The following is a 14,268-nucleotide window of genomic DNA, read 5'->3' as shown; positions in this document are numbered from 1 at the left end:
GAGAGCAAAAAGCAGAATGTAAGGAAGTAAAGAAAACAGGGTATATGTGAAAACTTCGCATTTTTTTGGAGTAACTGAGTTTCTAAGAGTTCTGAAAGACTTCAATGTCTTGAATAGAAGTTAACCTTGCCCACTTATGTCTAATAATGAATCCTCCTCAATCAGTGCTTATGTGTAAGTGACACAGTCATCTCTACCGACAGTTCTGACCTTCTAAAATCACAAAGGTCAAGTTTGCCTAAATTTCCACAAAGATCATTCACCCTTGAAAAAAAGGTACATTTTAACAAAGAACCAAACAAATGACTTAAAAAGAAACAAAGAACACAGAGTCACACAGACACACACACACACACACACATATACACACACGCGGAAGTCCCTGTTATTAGTCTTCATCATAAAAAGGAATAAAGCCTGGAAGAGTGGGAGGTAAGCATTTAATGGGTACAGGGTTTTCCTTGGGGATAATAAAAATATTATGGAAATAGACAGAGGTGACAGCTCCCCAACATTGTGACTGTACTAATGTCACTGAACTGTTTATTTTAAAGTGGTTAGTTTTATGTGAATTTTACCTCAATATTTTAAATTGTATGGTCTCAAATAATTATTGTCATTCATGGTTTGGTAAAATGCATGATTTGTAAAATGTCACCAAGTACAGTCATTTCAAAACTTCTCAGCGCTATTTCAGATTTTAAATTAATGAATGCTGTTCAGTAGCGGTGTCTGCCTCAGCCATGTATTAGATCAGACTTATTTTTCAACTAAGGCAGCAACAATAGGCAGTCGATTTCAGTCAGGTAGAAAAAGTGTTGCTATTTTTCAGCCAGAGAAAAGAGAATGGATGGTTTACTTTCTTTTTAATCAATAGCTCCCAGCACACAATGCTACTCTCTAGTAAGAGTAAAATATCTTCTTGCAAAGAAACTAGGAGCAGTTTTCCCTAACTGAGCTAAGGAGGTGCTCCATCAAATTCTTCAGACTGCTGGCAGTATAGACAACAAGGCAATTTCATGGTTTTAAAAGTTAGATTTTTATCTCCAATATTCATATTTTCCATTAAGAAACCACTTGTGGGACACTTAATGTAAACTGTTCAATGAGGATCCACTTTTAAATTCCTGGCATCATATTCACGGAATATGATGGGAAAAGAGTGACACAATCAAGTAAGCACTTCTCTATTTCCAGTTTGTTCTTTGGTTTTTAACCATATTTTTTTTCCTGTCTCCTACTTGTTGGCCACTGGGATGTTATGGTGATGAGTACAAACTTGGTAATGTATATCCTTGTTCCTATTCCATATATTCTTGGTAACATATAATTCTCAAGGCATTAATTTTCTTGGTTTATGCAAATATATATTTTATGAAAATTTTTGGAAAGACTGTGACATCCTTTAAAAATTTTTCACTTTTGTCAATCTGGAGTCCCAAGAATTAATAAAAGAAAAAAGATCAAATTCACTACAGATGCTTTCATTAGCACTTTATAGTACTACCATGTGCCAGGCACTGACCTGGACACTTATAATCTCACCAGCAACACTGTGAAGTGGGTGCTATTCTTATCATCACATTAGAACTGAGGAGCTTGTCCAAGGCCACACAGCAGGTACACAGTAGACACTGAACTTGAACCATGACAGGCAGATTCTGGGGTCCCTGTCCTTCAGTGCCACCTCTGCTTTCTGTCATACCGGAGCATCTTGCATAGCCATTACTGGTTGCCATGGTGTCATGACCAGGATAAAAGGCAATGGCTGTGGAAATTATCTCTTGTTTCTCCCTACCCTAGCCCAACATAATGCAATACAGCAAAATCAACAGCAGTACCCTATACCTGCAAAGCATACTTAATCTCATTTGATCCTTACAACAATCCATTAAGGGAGGGCTGGGTCATGGGTATAATCTCCATCTCACAAGCAGGCTTGGAGAGGTTCAAGAACTTGCCACAAATCACACGGTTTGTGAGTGGTAGGGCTGGGCTCCTAACAGCTTTTGGAATCCCATTCTAGGGCTCCTTCCACTACAGATAGTGCTGCAAACCTAGAGGAGTCCAGTAAGCACTATATGATAGAGGTGGGTCCTACTGGTTTCCTTGCAGAAATCAACATAAATCCAGCACATAGGAAATGCTGCCCTCTCTGCATCAGTGCAACTGTACACTGGTCTATCCAGTCTTGCAGGACCTCTATATGGTGGTTTATTAGACTGAGGGTTGGGCAAGAAATGAGAACCAAACAAGGCTGGGTAGTGCCAGGACTACCTTACCTTCGAGCAAGACAGAGAAGAAATAGATTGGCCAGAAGAACCAGGAGCGACAAGCTTCCAGTGTCCTACTTGTTCAGTGGCTCACCAAGAAAGCTGGGCATTGCTGTGCCTATTCCTGAGAGTAGTACAATAGCAAAAAACTGGACCCAGGTCTTCCTGGGGTACTGCACATGTCAGCGATATTCTCACAGCTCAGCCCTTCCAACTTGCTTTGTCTCAGTGACTTTTAGGTGAGTTTAGGATGTATTGGCAGTACACTGATCCCACTAGAGAAGATAGCTACTTGGTCTCAGGGGAGAGACCAAACTGAGTTTGTCTAACAGAAACTCTCATTCAGAAAACAAATGTAAGACTAACCTAGTTCTGGGATGATGTTTAAAATACTGAACAACTGGTAAAGCACAGGCACTTAACCAGTCAGGAAGACCCTCTAAGACCTAGGGGCTACCTGCTCAGCCAGATGCCTCCCCATTAACATCTGGACTGAGGGGAGATGGAGAGGAGCAGAGTGTGGGGCCAGCAGGGCATGGGGTAGTCATTAATGACCATCTAGTACATACAGAATGAATTGGCAGCACTGCTCTATAGTCCAGGATCCTCAGGACCATGGATATTAAAAATAGCATTTTAAATGGGGAATATTCAAAGAACCTAATGAGGTAGGGACTTCCTTGGTGGTCCAGTGGCTAAGATGCCACACTTCCAATGTAGGGGGCATATGTTCAATCCCTGGTTGGGGAAGTTCAGCAGGCTGTGTGCTGTGGTCAAAAACAAAGACCCGAATGAGTTAAATGGGCTTCCCATGTGGCACTAGTGGTAAAGAACCCACTTGCCAATGTAGAAGATATAACAGATGCAAGTTCAATCCCTGGGTTGGGAAGATTCCCTGGAGGAGGGCATGGCAACCCATTCTAATATTCTTGCCTGGAGAATCCCCATGGACAGAGGAACCTGGCAGGCTATGGTCCATAAGGTTGCATAGAGTTGGACACGACTTAGCATGCAATGAATTATATTTTCTCCTGTGCATTTGATAATAACTAAGACTTTTAAAAAGCAGTAGAGATTCCATCTTGGAGTAGAACTGGAGTTGAATTAAAGTAATCAATGTATCAACCAATCAAAAATATGTGTTAAGAGAGCTGGAGAGCTGGATCATAAAGAAGGCTGAGTGCCAAAGAATGGATGCTTTTTTCAAACTGTGGTGCTGAAGAAAACTCTTGTGTGTCCCTTGGACAGAAAGGAAATCAAACCAGTCCATCCTAAAGGAAATCAACCCTGAATATTCATTAGAAGGACTGATGCTGAAGCTGAAGCTCCAGTACTTTGGTTACCTGATGTGAAGAGCTGACTCATTGGAAAAGACCCTGATGCTGGGAAAGACTGAGGGCAAGAGAAGAAGGGGGAGACAGAGAATGAGATGGTTGGATGGCATCACTGACTCAATGGATATGAGTCTGAGCAAACTCCAGGAATACTGAAGGACAGAGAAGCCTAGTGTGCTGCAGTCCGACACGACTTAGTGACTGAACAACAAGAGTCTATGAATATAGAAATCACAGGCAATGGCACCCCACTCCAGTACTCTTGCCTGGAAAATCCATGGACGGAGGAGCCTGGAAGGCTGCAGTCCATGGGGTCGCTAGGAGTCAGACACGACTGAGCGACTTCACTTTCACTTTTCACTTTCATGCACTGGAGATGGAAATGGCAACCCACTCCACTGTTCTTGCCTGGAGAATTCCAGGGACGGGGGAGCCTGGTGGGCTTCCGTCTATGGGGTCGCACAGAGTCGGACACGACTGAAGTGACTTAGCATAGCATAGCATAGCACTCCTTCTAACAGTAACAATGACTCCTTAATAGTAATAGCAGCTTTACACAATAATATCACTTAATTCTCATTAAAATTCTATGAAATTATTATTATAACTTTCACTTCACAGAAAAGTATACTGAAGCACAGAGGTTAGGTAATTTCTGAATTTAACAGGTCACACAGCTGTTAAAAGAGGCACAGTGGGTCCTAAAGCTACTGGCAGCTTGAAACCCCTGTGTTCTCCACCCTAGACACTGTGCTGGTAAGCAGGATTTCAAGCCAAGTGTAGAATTCAGAGCAGGGACAGACATCTCACTCCACTGGGGGATGATCAGAAAGTCTTTATGGAAGAAGAAGGGTGTAATCAGAGTTTAGAGGGGTGCAGAGCCATAAGTCTAGAAAGAGGTCATAGGTGAGTTCTACTGTGCACCAAATCTAGACTGGAATAATCCACCAAGAGGAAGGAGCAGAGGACAGGAGGACTTAGAAGGGGGCTGAACCACATGGGACTCTGTCCATAGTCAATTCAAGGGTTGCAGCAGGTCATGGCCATTTAGGACAAAAGGAAGTACACACCCTATGGCATGCAGGATTCCCTGACTAGGGATCAAACTTGTGTCCCCTGAAGTGAAAACACAGTCTTAACCACTGGACTGCCAGGGAAGTCCCTTTACGTCAGTATTGGGACCAATATACTTACAGTTCTGGGTTCAAACGTATAAAGAGCTCTGAACACTTTAACTTGCCCTAAAAGAAAGGAAACAAAAAACACATGATCAGTTTTTTCATTTCTTAATTTTTGGTAAATAGTATTTATTATCCTTTGTATTCTTCAGAATTCCCTAACTAAAAGCCTCTTGAGAAATTATTTTGGAATTAAATGTTTTTTCTACATAGAAGGTATTTTCTTAAATATTTGTTAAATTAAAGTATGAATAAACACACACCTCTGGGGGGTGATTTTGCTTCCCTCTCTCAAACAACAGGAGCTACCTAATTATTTGTACTCAGCTTCTGTCCTATGTAAAGCCTCTCCAACCCAAAGATCTAAGTTTAACATAAAGATACTTACTGGGAAAATTAACAGTAATTACATATTCTTAAATCAATGGCTCATGATTTTATATTCTCCAAGAGAAAGGAAATACCAGGAAGAAAAAAACTACCTGTTGGAAAAATCTATGATTCCATGAAGTCCCACAACAGAGTGCAATCCACAAATGAGTCATGTTCATGAGAACTATCCTCTGTTCTACCAAACCATGAACCCACCTGCCAATGCAGGAGATGCAAGAGACATGCGTTTGGTCCCTAGATGGGAAAGATCCCCTGGAGGAGCGCATGGCAACCCACGCCAGTATTCCACGGGCAGAGGAGCCTGGCGGGCTACAGTCCAGGGGGCCGCAAAGAGTTGGACACAACTGAGCAACGGAGTACATAACAAAACAGCACACATCTTCTGTTCTGCCAAGCCATCTCCCTTTTTATATGTCCCTTCGCTGCATTTCCAGAATACCTGGTATCAGAAATAACTGATGTGCAAGCCTGTCTCATGTGAGGGCAGGAACCCTGACCTGTTCAATCTCCTGGCACCTACCTGGCATATAGTACGAACTTAATAAATTCTTGCTAAATAAATTGATAAGAACAAAGATAGTATAGGGAAAAGCCTACAAATATCAAAATCAAAGACCTACTTAAAATGTGACAACAGTTCAATTTCAGTACTGGAAGAACCTTTAGAGATAACCGCCTAGTCCAAGAGCACCATTAGGAACAGTGGCTCCCACGGTGGGAAGACTACTTCAGAAATTATGTACATTTTAAACAGATAACTAATAAGGACCACGGTGTGGCAGAGGGAACTCTACCCAGTACTCTGTATAGGGCTATATGGGAAAAGAATCCGAAAACAAGTGGATACACGTATAACAGATTCGCTTTCTGTACACCTGAAAGCAACACGACGTTTAAATCAACCACTGCTGCTCTTTAGTCACTCAGTCATATCCAATTCTTTGCGACCTCATGGACTGTAACCTGCCAGGCTCCTTTGTGCATGGGATTTCCCAGGCAAGAATAATGCAGTGGGTTACCATTTCCTTCTCCAGGGGATCTTCTCCACCCAGGGATCAAACCTTTGCCTCCTGCTTGATAGGCAGATTCTTTACTACTAAGCCACCTGGGAAGCCCATAAATCAACTATATCCCAATAAAAAAATTTTTACAGTGGAATTTTGTACACTTTTATCTTATTTGTTTTCATTCCTATTTTAACATGTTTTAAAATATAACAGCATGATATAGAATACATATAGGGCTTCCCTGGTGGCTCGGACAATAAAGAATCTGCCTGCAGTGCAGGAGACCCGGTTCAACCCCTGGGTCAGAAAGATCCCCTAGAGAAAGGAATGGCAACCCACTCCAGTATTCTTGCCTGGAGAATCCCATGTGCGGAGGAACCTGGCAGGCAGGGGGAACCATACAGTCCATGGGGTCGCAAGAGTTGGACATGACTTAACGACTAAACCAAAAATACATTATTGGAAGCAGTTAAAACCTTTCATTGATACAATATTAAGAATTATGAGGGCAAGTGTTTTATGCGTGGTATATCGAAGTACCTAGCACAATGCCTGGCACATAGGAGGCACTTAATAATTATTTACTGAAGGGATGAAGAATGGATGAATAAAAGAAAGGAACATGCACTCAAAAAGCAGTCTGAAAACCAGATTAGAATAGCACTGTCTAAAACATTTTTCGGAGAAGGCAATGGCACCCCACTCCAGTACTCTTGCTTGGAAAATCCCATGGATGGAGGAGCCTGGTAGGCTATAGTCCATGGGGTCGCTAAGAGTCGGACACGACTGAGCGACTTCACCTTCACTTTTCACTTTCATGCACTGGAGAAGGAAATGGCAACCCACTCCAGTGTTCTTGCCTGGAGAATCCCAGGGACGGGGGAGCCTGGTGGGCTTCCGTCTATGGGGTCACACAGAGTCGGACATGACTGAAGCGACTTAGCAGCAGCAGCAGCAATACATTTTTACATAATGATGGGAAAGCTCTCCATCTGTGCTACTTACACAGAGCTACTGAGCACATGAAATATGGCTAATGTGACTGAAGAACTGATTTTTACGCATCATTTAATTTGAATTAAGTTAAGCTGCCACAAGTGGCTGGTGGCTAGCATCTTGAACAACACAAATTTAGAACATGAGAAAATGAGAAGTGATGTTATGTCCATCAGGAGGGGACTACATAAATCAACTCCAATTCATCTACATGATAGAGTCATTTAAAAAGAATGCTGCAGACAGACTCACAGACACTGATGTGGCAAAGAGCCTGTAAAATATTCAGTGGGAAAAAACAAGTTATAGAACAGTATGCCAAGTACCATCCATTTATGTTGACCACACACATCTTGATTGGAAACACCAATTATGGGAATCCTCACATTCTACTTTACATACATGGTTTAAATTCATTATTACTAATAAAAGTAGCATGTACTACTTTTATTATCAATGAAAACAAAAAAGATATTTTCACTGGAGGCACAGAGGTACAGGAAATCACTTTCTTTTAAACACCCTAATATAGAAGAGCTGCTCAAATCCCATTACTTGGTGTGGCTGCAAAAAAACATTATTTTTGCAATCTGAATTCTAGTGCCACTTCCAGAAGCAAAAGTGAAAACTCTTTTTCATTTGGAGTTTGCTTTTCACCCCCATATCCTTAGGTCTAAGAAAGGAAACATTAAATGGAAGGAGAAATATTTTCTGCTGACCTAACTGTCTAAGGGGAGATTAACTGTCTTGATTACGTCAAACTTTCCAAGGAGAAGTTACACAAAGAAGCATACACTGGTGACCAAAATCAGTAATGACAGAACTTTCTTGCTCCTTTGAGGGCAAGGCAGTGATGAGACAAGTGATGGCTGACTTTGGGAACAATATCCAATGTCAACTTAATGAGCTTAAATTTTAAAACCTGGAGAAAAATTAAATGGAGTGGGACTAAGCTGCTGATTCTTTGTAACTGTATCTTTTGTGACTGTCTTACTATAAAATGTATACAACTAAGAAGAAAGTTGGAGATTTATTCATCTCTATTTATACTAAGCAGAGAGCATCAGGCAACTCTTCAGGCCATCACATGAGGGAATGTTCTCTTCATGTAATGTTGCAGAAAACATTTTCACATACAAATCTTTTAATCAATTAATATTGAGAATTCGCCCTTTAAGAATCCCTTTGAACCCATATATCATAAAAGTCTGAGGCCTTAATTTATTCCATCCTCAAGGCTGAGTCAAGTTGAAACAAAACAATACAAAGACCAGGCAGAGGTTATGAAAGAATACCATAAAGAGGAAAAGCAGATGACTTTCATGATTACAGTTTACCAACCATGGGTAGAGCCTTTCAAGAAAATACCAATTAATAAGACTTAACTCACTGATCATTCTTATATCATGTTTAACTCAACTGTGTGCAATGGTCTATAGGTGTACAGGTTTATGCAGAGCAATGAAGGGCAAAAAATCAGGGTCCTCTGTATTTCTATAGTATTGTCCTTGTGTGTGTGTGTTCAGTTGCTTAGCCATGTCTGATTCTTTGCAGTCCCATGGACTGTAGTCCGTCAGGCTCCTCTGTCCATGGAACTTTCCAGGCAAGAACACTGGAGTGGGTTGCCATTTCCTCCTCCATGGGATCTTCCTGACCCAGGGATTAAAACCACATCTCCTGCATCTCCTGGCTTGGCAGGTGGACTCTTTACCACTAGTGCCACCTGGGAAGCTCAGTACGGTCTTTGCAGACATTGAAGAAAAAAAAAGTCTTAACAAATCATTGCGCTGATCAATTCCAAACATATTTAACGAAGGCGGAGTCACAATGCAAAATAGTTGTGTTCTTGTACATTGCCAAGAGGCTAAATTAGATGCTTTCTTCAGGTGCCCTCCCTCTTGATCATTTTCTCAAGGAAGTCTGGTTACACATGCCACAAAGGGAAAGTGGAGCCAAGAAGATAACATGAATTGAATTCACCCTGAATTAAGACTGGAAACGGGCCCAATCTTTTGCCTGATGCTTTATGTGACTCTCATAAACATGAACTAGCGTGTGAATGGTACTAAGGATTTCAGTAGGGCTGGCCTCCTGACATAAGCAAAATAAGTAAATTCCCATGATACCAACAGTGGCTGGCTCCTTACCTTGCCAGGAACTCCCTTCTCTTTTCTCTGAAACCCCACCCAGACCCGTAGTGAAGAGCTGAATCTACTAGTCATCAGCCAAACACTGTTTTCCTCTGGAGTTAGGCTGACTGTCCCTGCTCCCCTCATCCACACTCTCGGACTTCACTAAACTAATCCTTGTCCAGAGTAATTGAGGCTGATGGAGTAGAAGGGGATCTGGGACAGGGACCTGAACAGGCAACAGATAAGAGAATGTGCTGTTTCTGAGGTCTGCAAAAAGAATATGTATTGTTGCACCACTAAGGCTCTGAAGCAGCACTTAGAAGGACTGGGGGCTTATAAACCCAAACACAAAATTTCTAATCTACTTTATTCTCTGTTGGTGAAAGAGTGAAGAAGCTGCTAGTCTGAGCCACTATGACAGCAATAAAAGGTGACAGCTCACTACAGTGGATAAACATACCATAAATAGCAAGAGAATGACTATTCAAAATACCAGAACTAACAGATCAACTGTTTCATTTACATTCTGCTGAAAAATGTTGGGAGGCATGAGACATTTTAGATGGACTTCATTTAAAATGGCTATGATAACTACCACACACTGACTATGACAGTTAAATCTAAAAACACTGACAATGCCAAGTGTTAAGAAGGATATGGGACAACTGGAATTCTCAGACACTACCAGTGGGTGTGTAAACTGGTACAACCACTACAGAAAATTACTTGGCAGTAGCATTAACTTTTTTTTTTTTTTTTACAAGTCTTAACATGTCTTTGAGATCCTAAAAGCATTCTGAGGAAGAAAACCATCCTAATATTGCATACAAAAATGACCCCTCCCAGATGGTATTACTATCCCCAGAGTACACTGAGTCTCAGCATTTTTAAACTGTAGATCATGACATATTAGCAGATGGTAAAACTAACTTAGTGGTTTTTAAAAATACTAAATAAAACAGAAAAGATCAGAGTACACTGCACATAATGGAACCAATTATGATTTTGTGAAACTTTTGTTTCACTGGGACTGGACAAATGAGTAGAGACATGAATGTTTATTTTAGAAATTTACCAAATACACATTTTGACATAACACCAAATGGTCAAATATTAAAATCAACATTTTCCAAAACTAAATGTTGCCTTTACAGAATGAACTGCTGGGAAACAAATATAAATCTGAAATTTTATTCAAAAATTAATTACGATTATAGTTTTATTATTAAAAATTCTAGTAGACCCATTTTTAAAGCTTGATATAAAAGGGCAGGAACTATAATTCCTCAACATTGCTAACTGTAGCCTGAATGAAGCTTCTGCAAAACTAAATAAACATTCTCTATAAAATGAGGTCTGTGTAAAATCAAGATATTATGGCGCTAGTTCTGCCAGCGTAGCTTTTGCCTGTGATGATTCTGCCACAGTTTGTAAGGTCCTTCCTCCCTAATAGAAACTGACTGGGGTCCAGACTCACCTCCTCTTCATCTCCTGGGCTAAAAGATTTGCCTAATGCTGGTGATGCAATTTCACTGAAAACAATCCCACAAAGACACAATGGTTTCCCCCAAATTATTAGGGATCATATTCTCTCAACAATGTCAATTCACACCTATGATCTTAAGTATTTATATAATAACATTTGGACATTTAAAATCCATAGCCTCACAATTATCGTTAATTACCACAATATTTTATTCTCCAATAAAAACGTACACTTATACTTTCAGTTGACTGAGAGAATTTTCAAATATAAAGTACAAAGAGGATATCGGAACTAAATTAAAGTTAGAGTATTATATACCTGTCTTTCAAAGAAAGACACAAGTACATGAGAAAACAATAAATCCAAATGACATGCCTTATTTGCATCACTGGCATGGCATGAGGAATACCTAAGCAATCTACAATCCTTGATAAAATACAAGGTGTGCCAAAAATGACACTGAAGTATGCATTTCACCATATGGTCAGTGACCCAAAGCTGAATGGCAGGTTTTGGAAGAAATTTGAGGCGAAGGTAAATTTCTGTGTACTCCTATGCTCATGTGTATATGTGTGTGTCTATGCACGTGCATTTTTGAATGTACCAGGTCACTAAGTAAAAGATACATCTCTTACTGGAGGTCAAGGTCAAAAAAAAAGTGTGAAAGCCACTACTCCAAACTATCTGATCAAGTTAGAGATTTGCTACAGGACTCTAAGGAATGGGTAATATTCTTTTATTTCATGAATCTCAAAATTCAGCTAACATATAAAATATAATATTCTCTCATCACCCCCAAAGCAGATATTCTAACCATTTTAAATAATTATAACCAACCAAAAAGAAATAGGAAGAAAATTACTTCAAAAAGGGAAAATTACAGAAAAAATAAGAACTTATTTTATATGTATATTCCTCACATTTATCTAAGTGCATACAGGGAGTATTGGGCTTCCCCAGTGGCTTGGCAGGTAAAGAATCTGCTTGCAATGGAGGAGACACAGGAGATCTGGGTTTGTCCTTGGATCGGGAAGATCTCCTGGAGAAGGAAATGGCAACAGACTCCAGTATTCTTCCCTGAAAAATCCTATGGACAGAGGAGGCTGGTGGGCTATAGTCCAAAGGACTGCAAAGAGTCGGGCACGACTGAGTAACTAAGCACAAGCAGGGTGTATTACTCTTCTTACTTTACATCATGTGGGTATGAAAAAAAAAAAATCTTAGGTTAAGTAAAAGTATTAATATTATTTCCACAAGGCATGTTTAAATTATTCTATTCAACAAGCATGATGAAACAGGATGTTTTCTGTTCAAAAACAAAACAGAAGGAGCCTATGTGATAGCATTCAAGAGTCAAGGCCATCACTTCCATTGCTGGGGTGAAAGGAAACAGCTGTGCTCTGTTAGGTCAACATGGGGCTCCCATGGGCTTTGTGGGCTCCAACGCCCATAAATAGGATGGTCAGCTCAGAACAGGCTTCTGGGTGAAAATCTCTTGTCAGTCCACAAAAGTCCACTGCTCTTGAAAATAAAATGGTTTTCTTGCAAAGAAGATCACTATGTGAGTACAGCAATAAGTTTCTCCCTTCATACTTATATTCTTGGATGAGTTAAATCAAATCCAATGAACTCTATTTACATGTAACTTTAAAGATTATAATCAGCAGAAAAGACTATGAAAGTAATGCTTTCATCTCTCCTTACTCCAGCACCATCTCTTTCCTGCTGCCCTCTTATGCAATTCAAAAAAAAAACTAAAGAATTTGAAATGTGTCTTGATTTCAGCTGCAGGAATGGCAGACTCATTAAAAACAGTAGCCAGTGTGTTTTCTGACAAGAGGATTCTGTTTATTAACAGTGTGCCTTTCTTACCCATTTTTTCCTTTGCCTATACTTTTCAGTGCTTTTCAGCAAATTTCATTATTTTCACATCCGCTGGTTATTTTTATTTCTTCTCAGTATAACATAAAAGTCCCTAAGAGCAGGACTTTTCAAATGACAAGTTCACTGCCAATATGTTTTGATGGGTTAAAAATTAGAGGAAAGAGAGCAATGGTCCGTAAAACTCTTCATCTCAAGACACCTTGCTTCCAAAGTCAGCTTGGGGAGATCTCGGAGAAGAATGGAGAAAAATTCTTGATTTCAGTTTTTGGAATTTAAAGTAAAAAGGCTCCACTGATCACAGCACCTTCTGCGAAGGGACGAGGTGAGTCTGGGGACCAACTCGTGATAGCAGTGCCTGTTTTGTACAATCTGTGAGCTAAGAATTAAGAATGGCTTTACATTTTACAATTTGAGCCACCGGGGAAGTCCCAAGAATGGCTTTATATTTTAAATTGGCTGGGAGGGAATGTCATTTCATGGCATATGAAAATTACCTGAAATTCGAACTATAGTGTTCATTAATAAAGTTCTTCTGGAACAGAGTCAGTATTTATATGTCATCCACGGCTGCTTTTCCACTACCATGGCAGGGTCAAGTGGTTATAATAGAGACCATCTGTGGCTCACAACGCCTAAAATATTTACAATCTGTACCTTTACAGAAAAAGTCTGCTGCCCCCTGATCTGGTGAAGGACAAGTCAGACCAAAGAAGCACGTGTCACAGCCTGAGGAGGCAGTAGGTCTGCCTCTGACTGCCCTGCAAGCAGCCTGGGGCTCAGCCTTGTCCTGTGGGAAATGACCGGTTGGGCAAATGAATTCATACATCCAAGACTGACACAGAATTTCCTAACACTGATATCTCTAATCCAAAAGGGAATGACCCATCAAAGCTCACATTTATGGGACACTTAACACAGACCAGATACCATACAAAGGGCTGACTTGTAGCAACTTTTAATCAAAACAATCCTGAAACATAATTACCTATTCACACTATTTTACAGCTGAAGAAACAGGTTAGAGTAGGTAAGGAATCCAGGTCCACACAGCTAGGAAGTGCCAGAAATAAGGTTTAAACCCAGGCTGTCTGGCTCAGGGTTCATGCTCTGAACACTATGAACATGGCTCAGAAAGATCTGAGCTTTTATTGCTGGCACACTGGGATTAAATGGATTTAAACAAATTTATATATGTAAAGTACTATGTGCAATTCCTGAGATGCTGTATGTACCCATGTTAGCTTTTATTAATTACTATAAATTTGTACTTTATCCCTTGTGTTTTTATCTTCACTGGCAAGACAGCCTTATCAAAATCCTATATATTATATGTACATCCTTTATATTATATATATACCCTTATATCCTATATATTAGTTTATCATTTATAATACCCCCACAGAGAAGCTGAAATGCTTCTGTTAAGCAAACAAAGCCTAACAGCCAATATTATAGACCTTGCATGTGCTATGTTTAGTTGCTCAGTCATGTCCAACTCTTTGCAACCCCATAGCTCCTCCGTCCATGGGATTCTCCAGGCAATGATACTGGAGTGGGTTGCCATGCCCTGCTCCATCTTCCCAAC

The 14,268-nt window shown here is 40.2% G+C and overlaps 1 protein-coding gene across 2 annotated transcripts in view; it reads right to left on the bottom strand.

Annotated features, from left to right (window-relative positions):
* OSTF1 (osteoclast stimulating factor 1) overlaps positions 1-14,268 on the bottom strand; it is a 61,177-nt gene that overhangs the window by 24,968 nt on the left and 21,941 nt on the right. For both annotated transcript variants that reach the window (XM_086415549.1, XM_086415548.1), the window contains exon 2: positions 4,802-4,848. In XM_086415549.1, coding sequence (XP_086271675.1) covers positions 4,802-4,848 — 47 coding nt within the window. The remainder of the gene's footprint in view (positions 1-4,801; positions 4,849-14,268) is intronic.

Source organism: Bos grunniens, chromosome 8 (assembly GCF_055505025.1).
Source record: "Bos grunniens cultivar Pamir isolate PY7600 chromosome 8, Bosgru_T2T1.0, whole genome shotgun sequence".
Lineage (NCBI taxonomy): Eukaryota > Metazoa > Chordata > Mammalia > Artiodactyla > Bovidae > Bos > Bos grunniens.
Note: the sequence above shows the minus strand (reverse complement) of the source record. Positions and strands in the feature narration are given on the sequence as shown.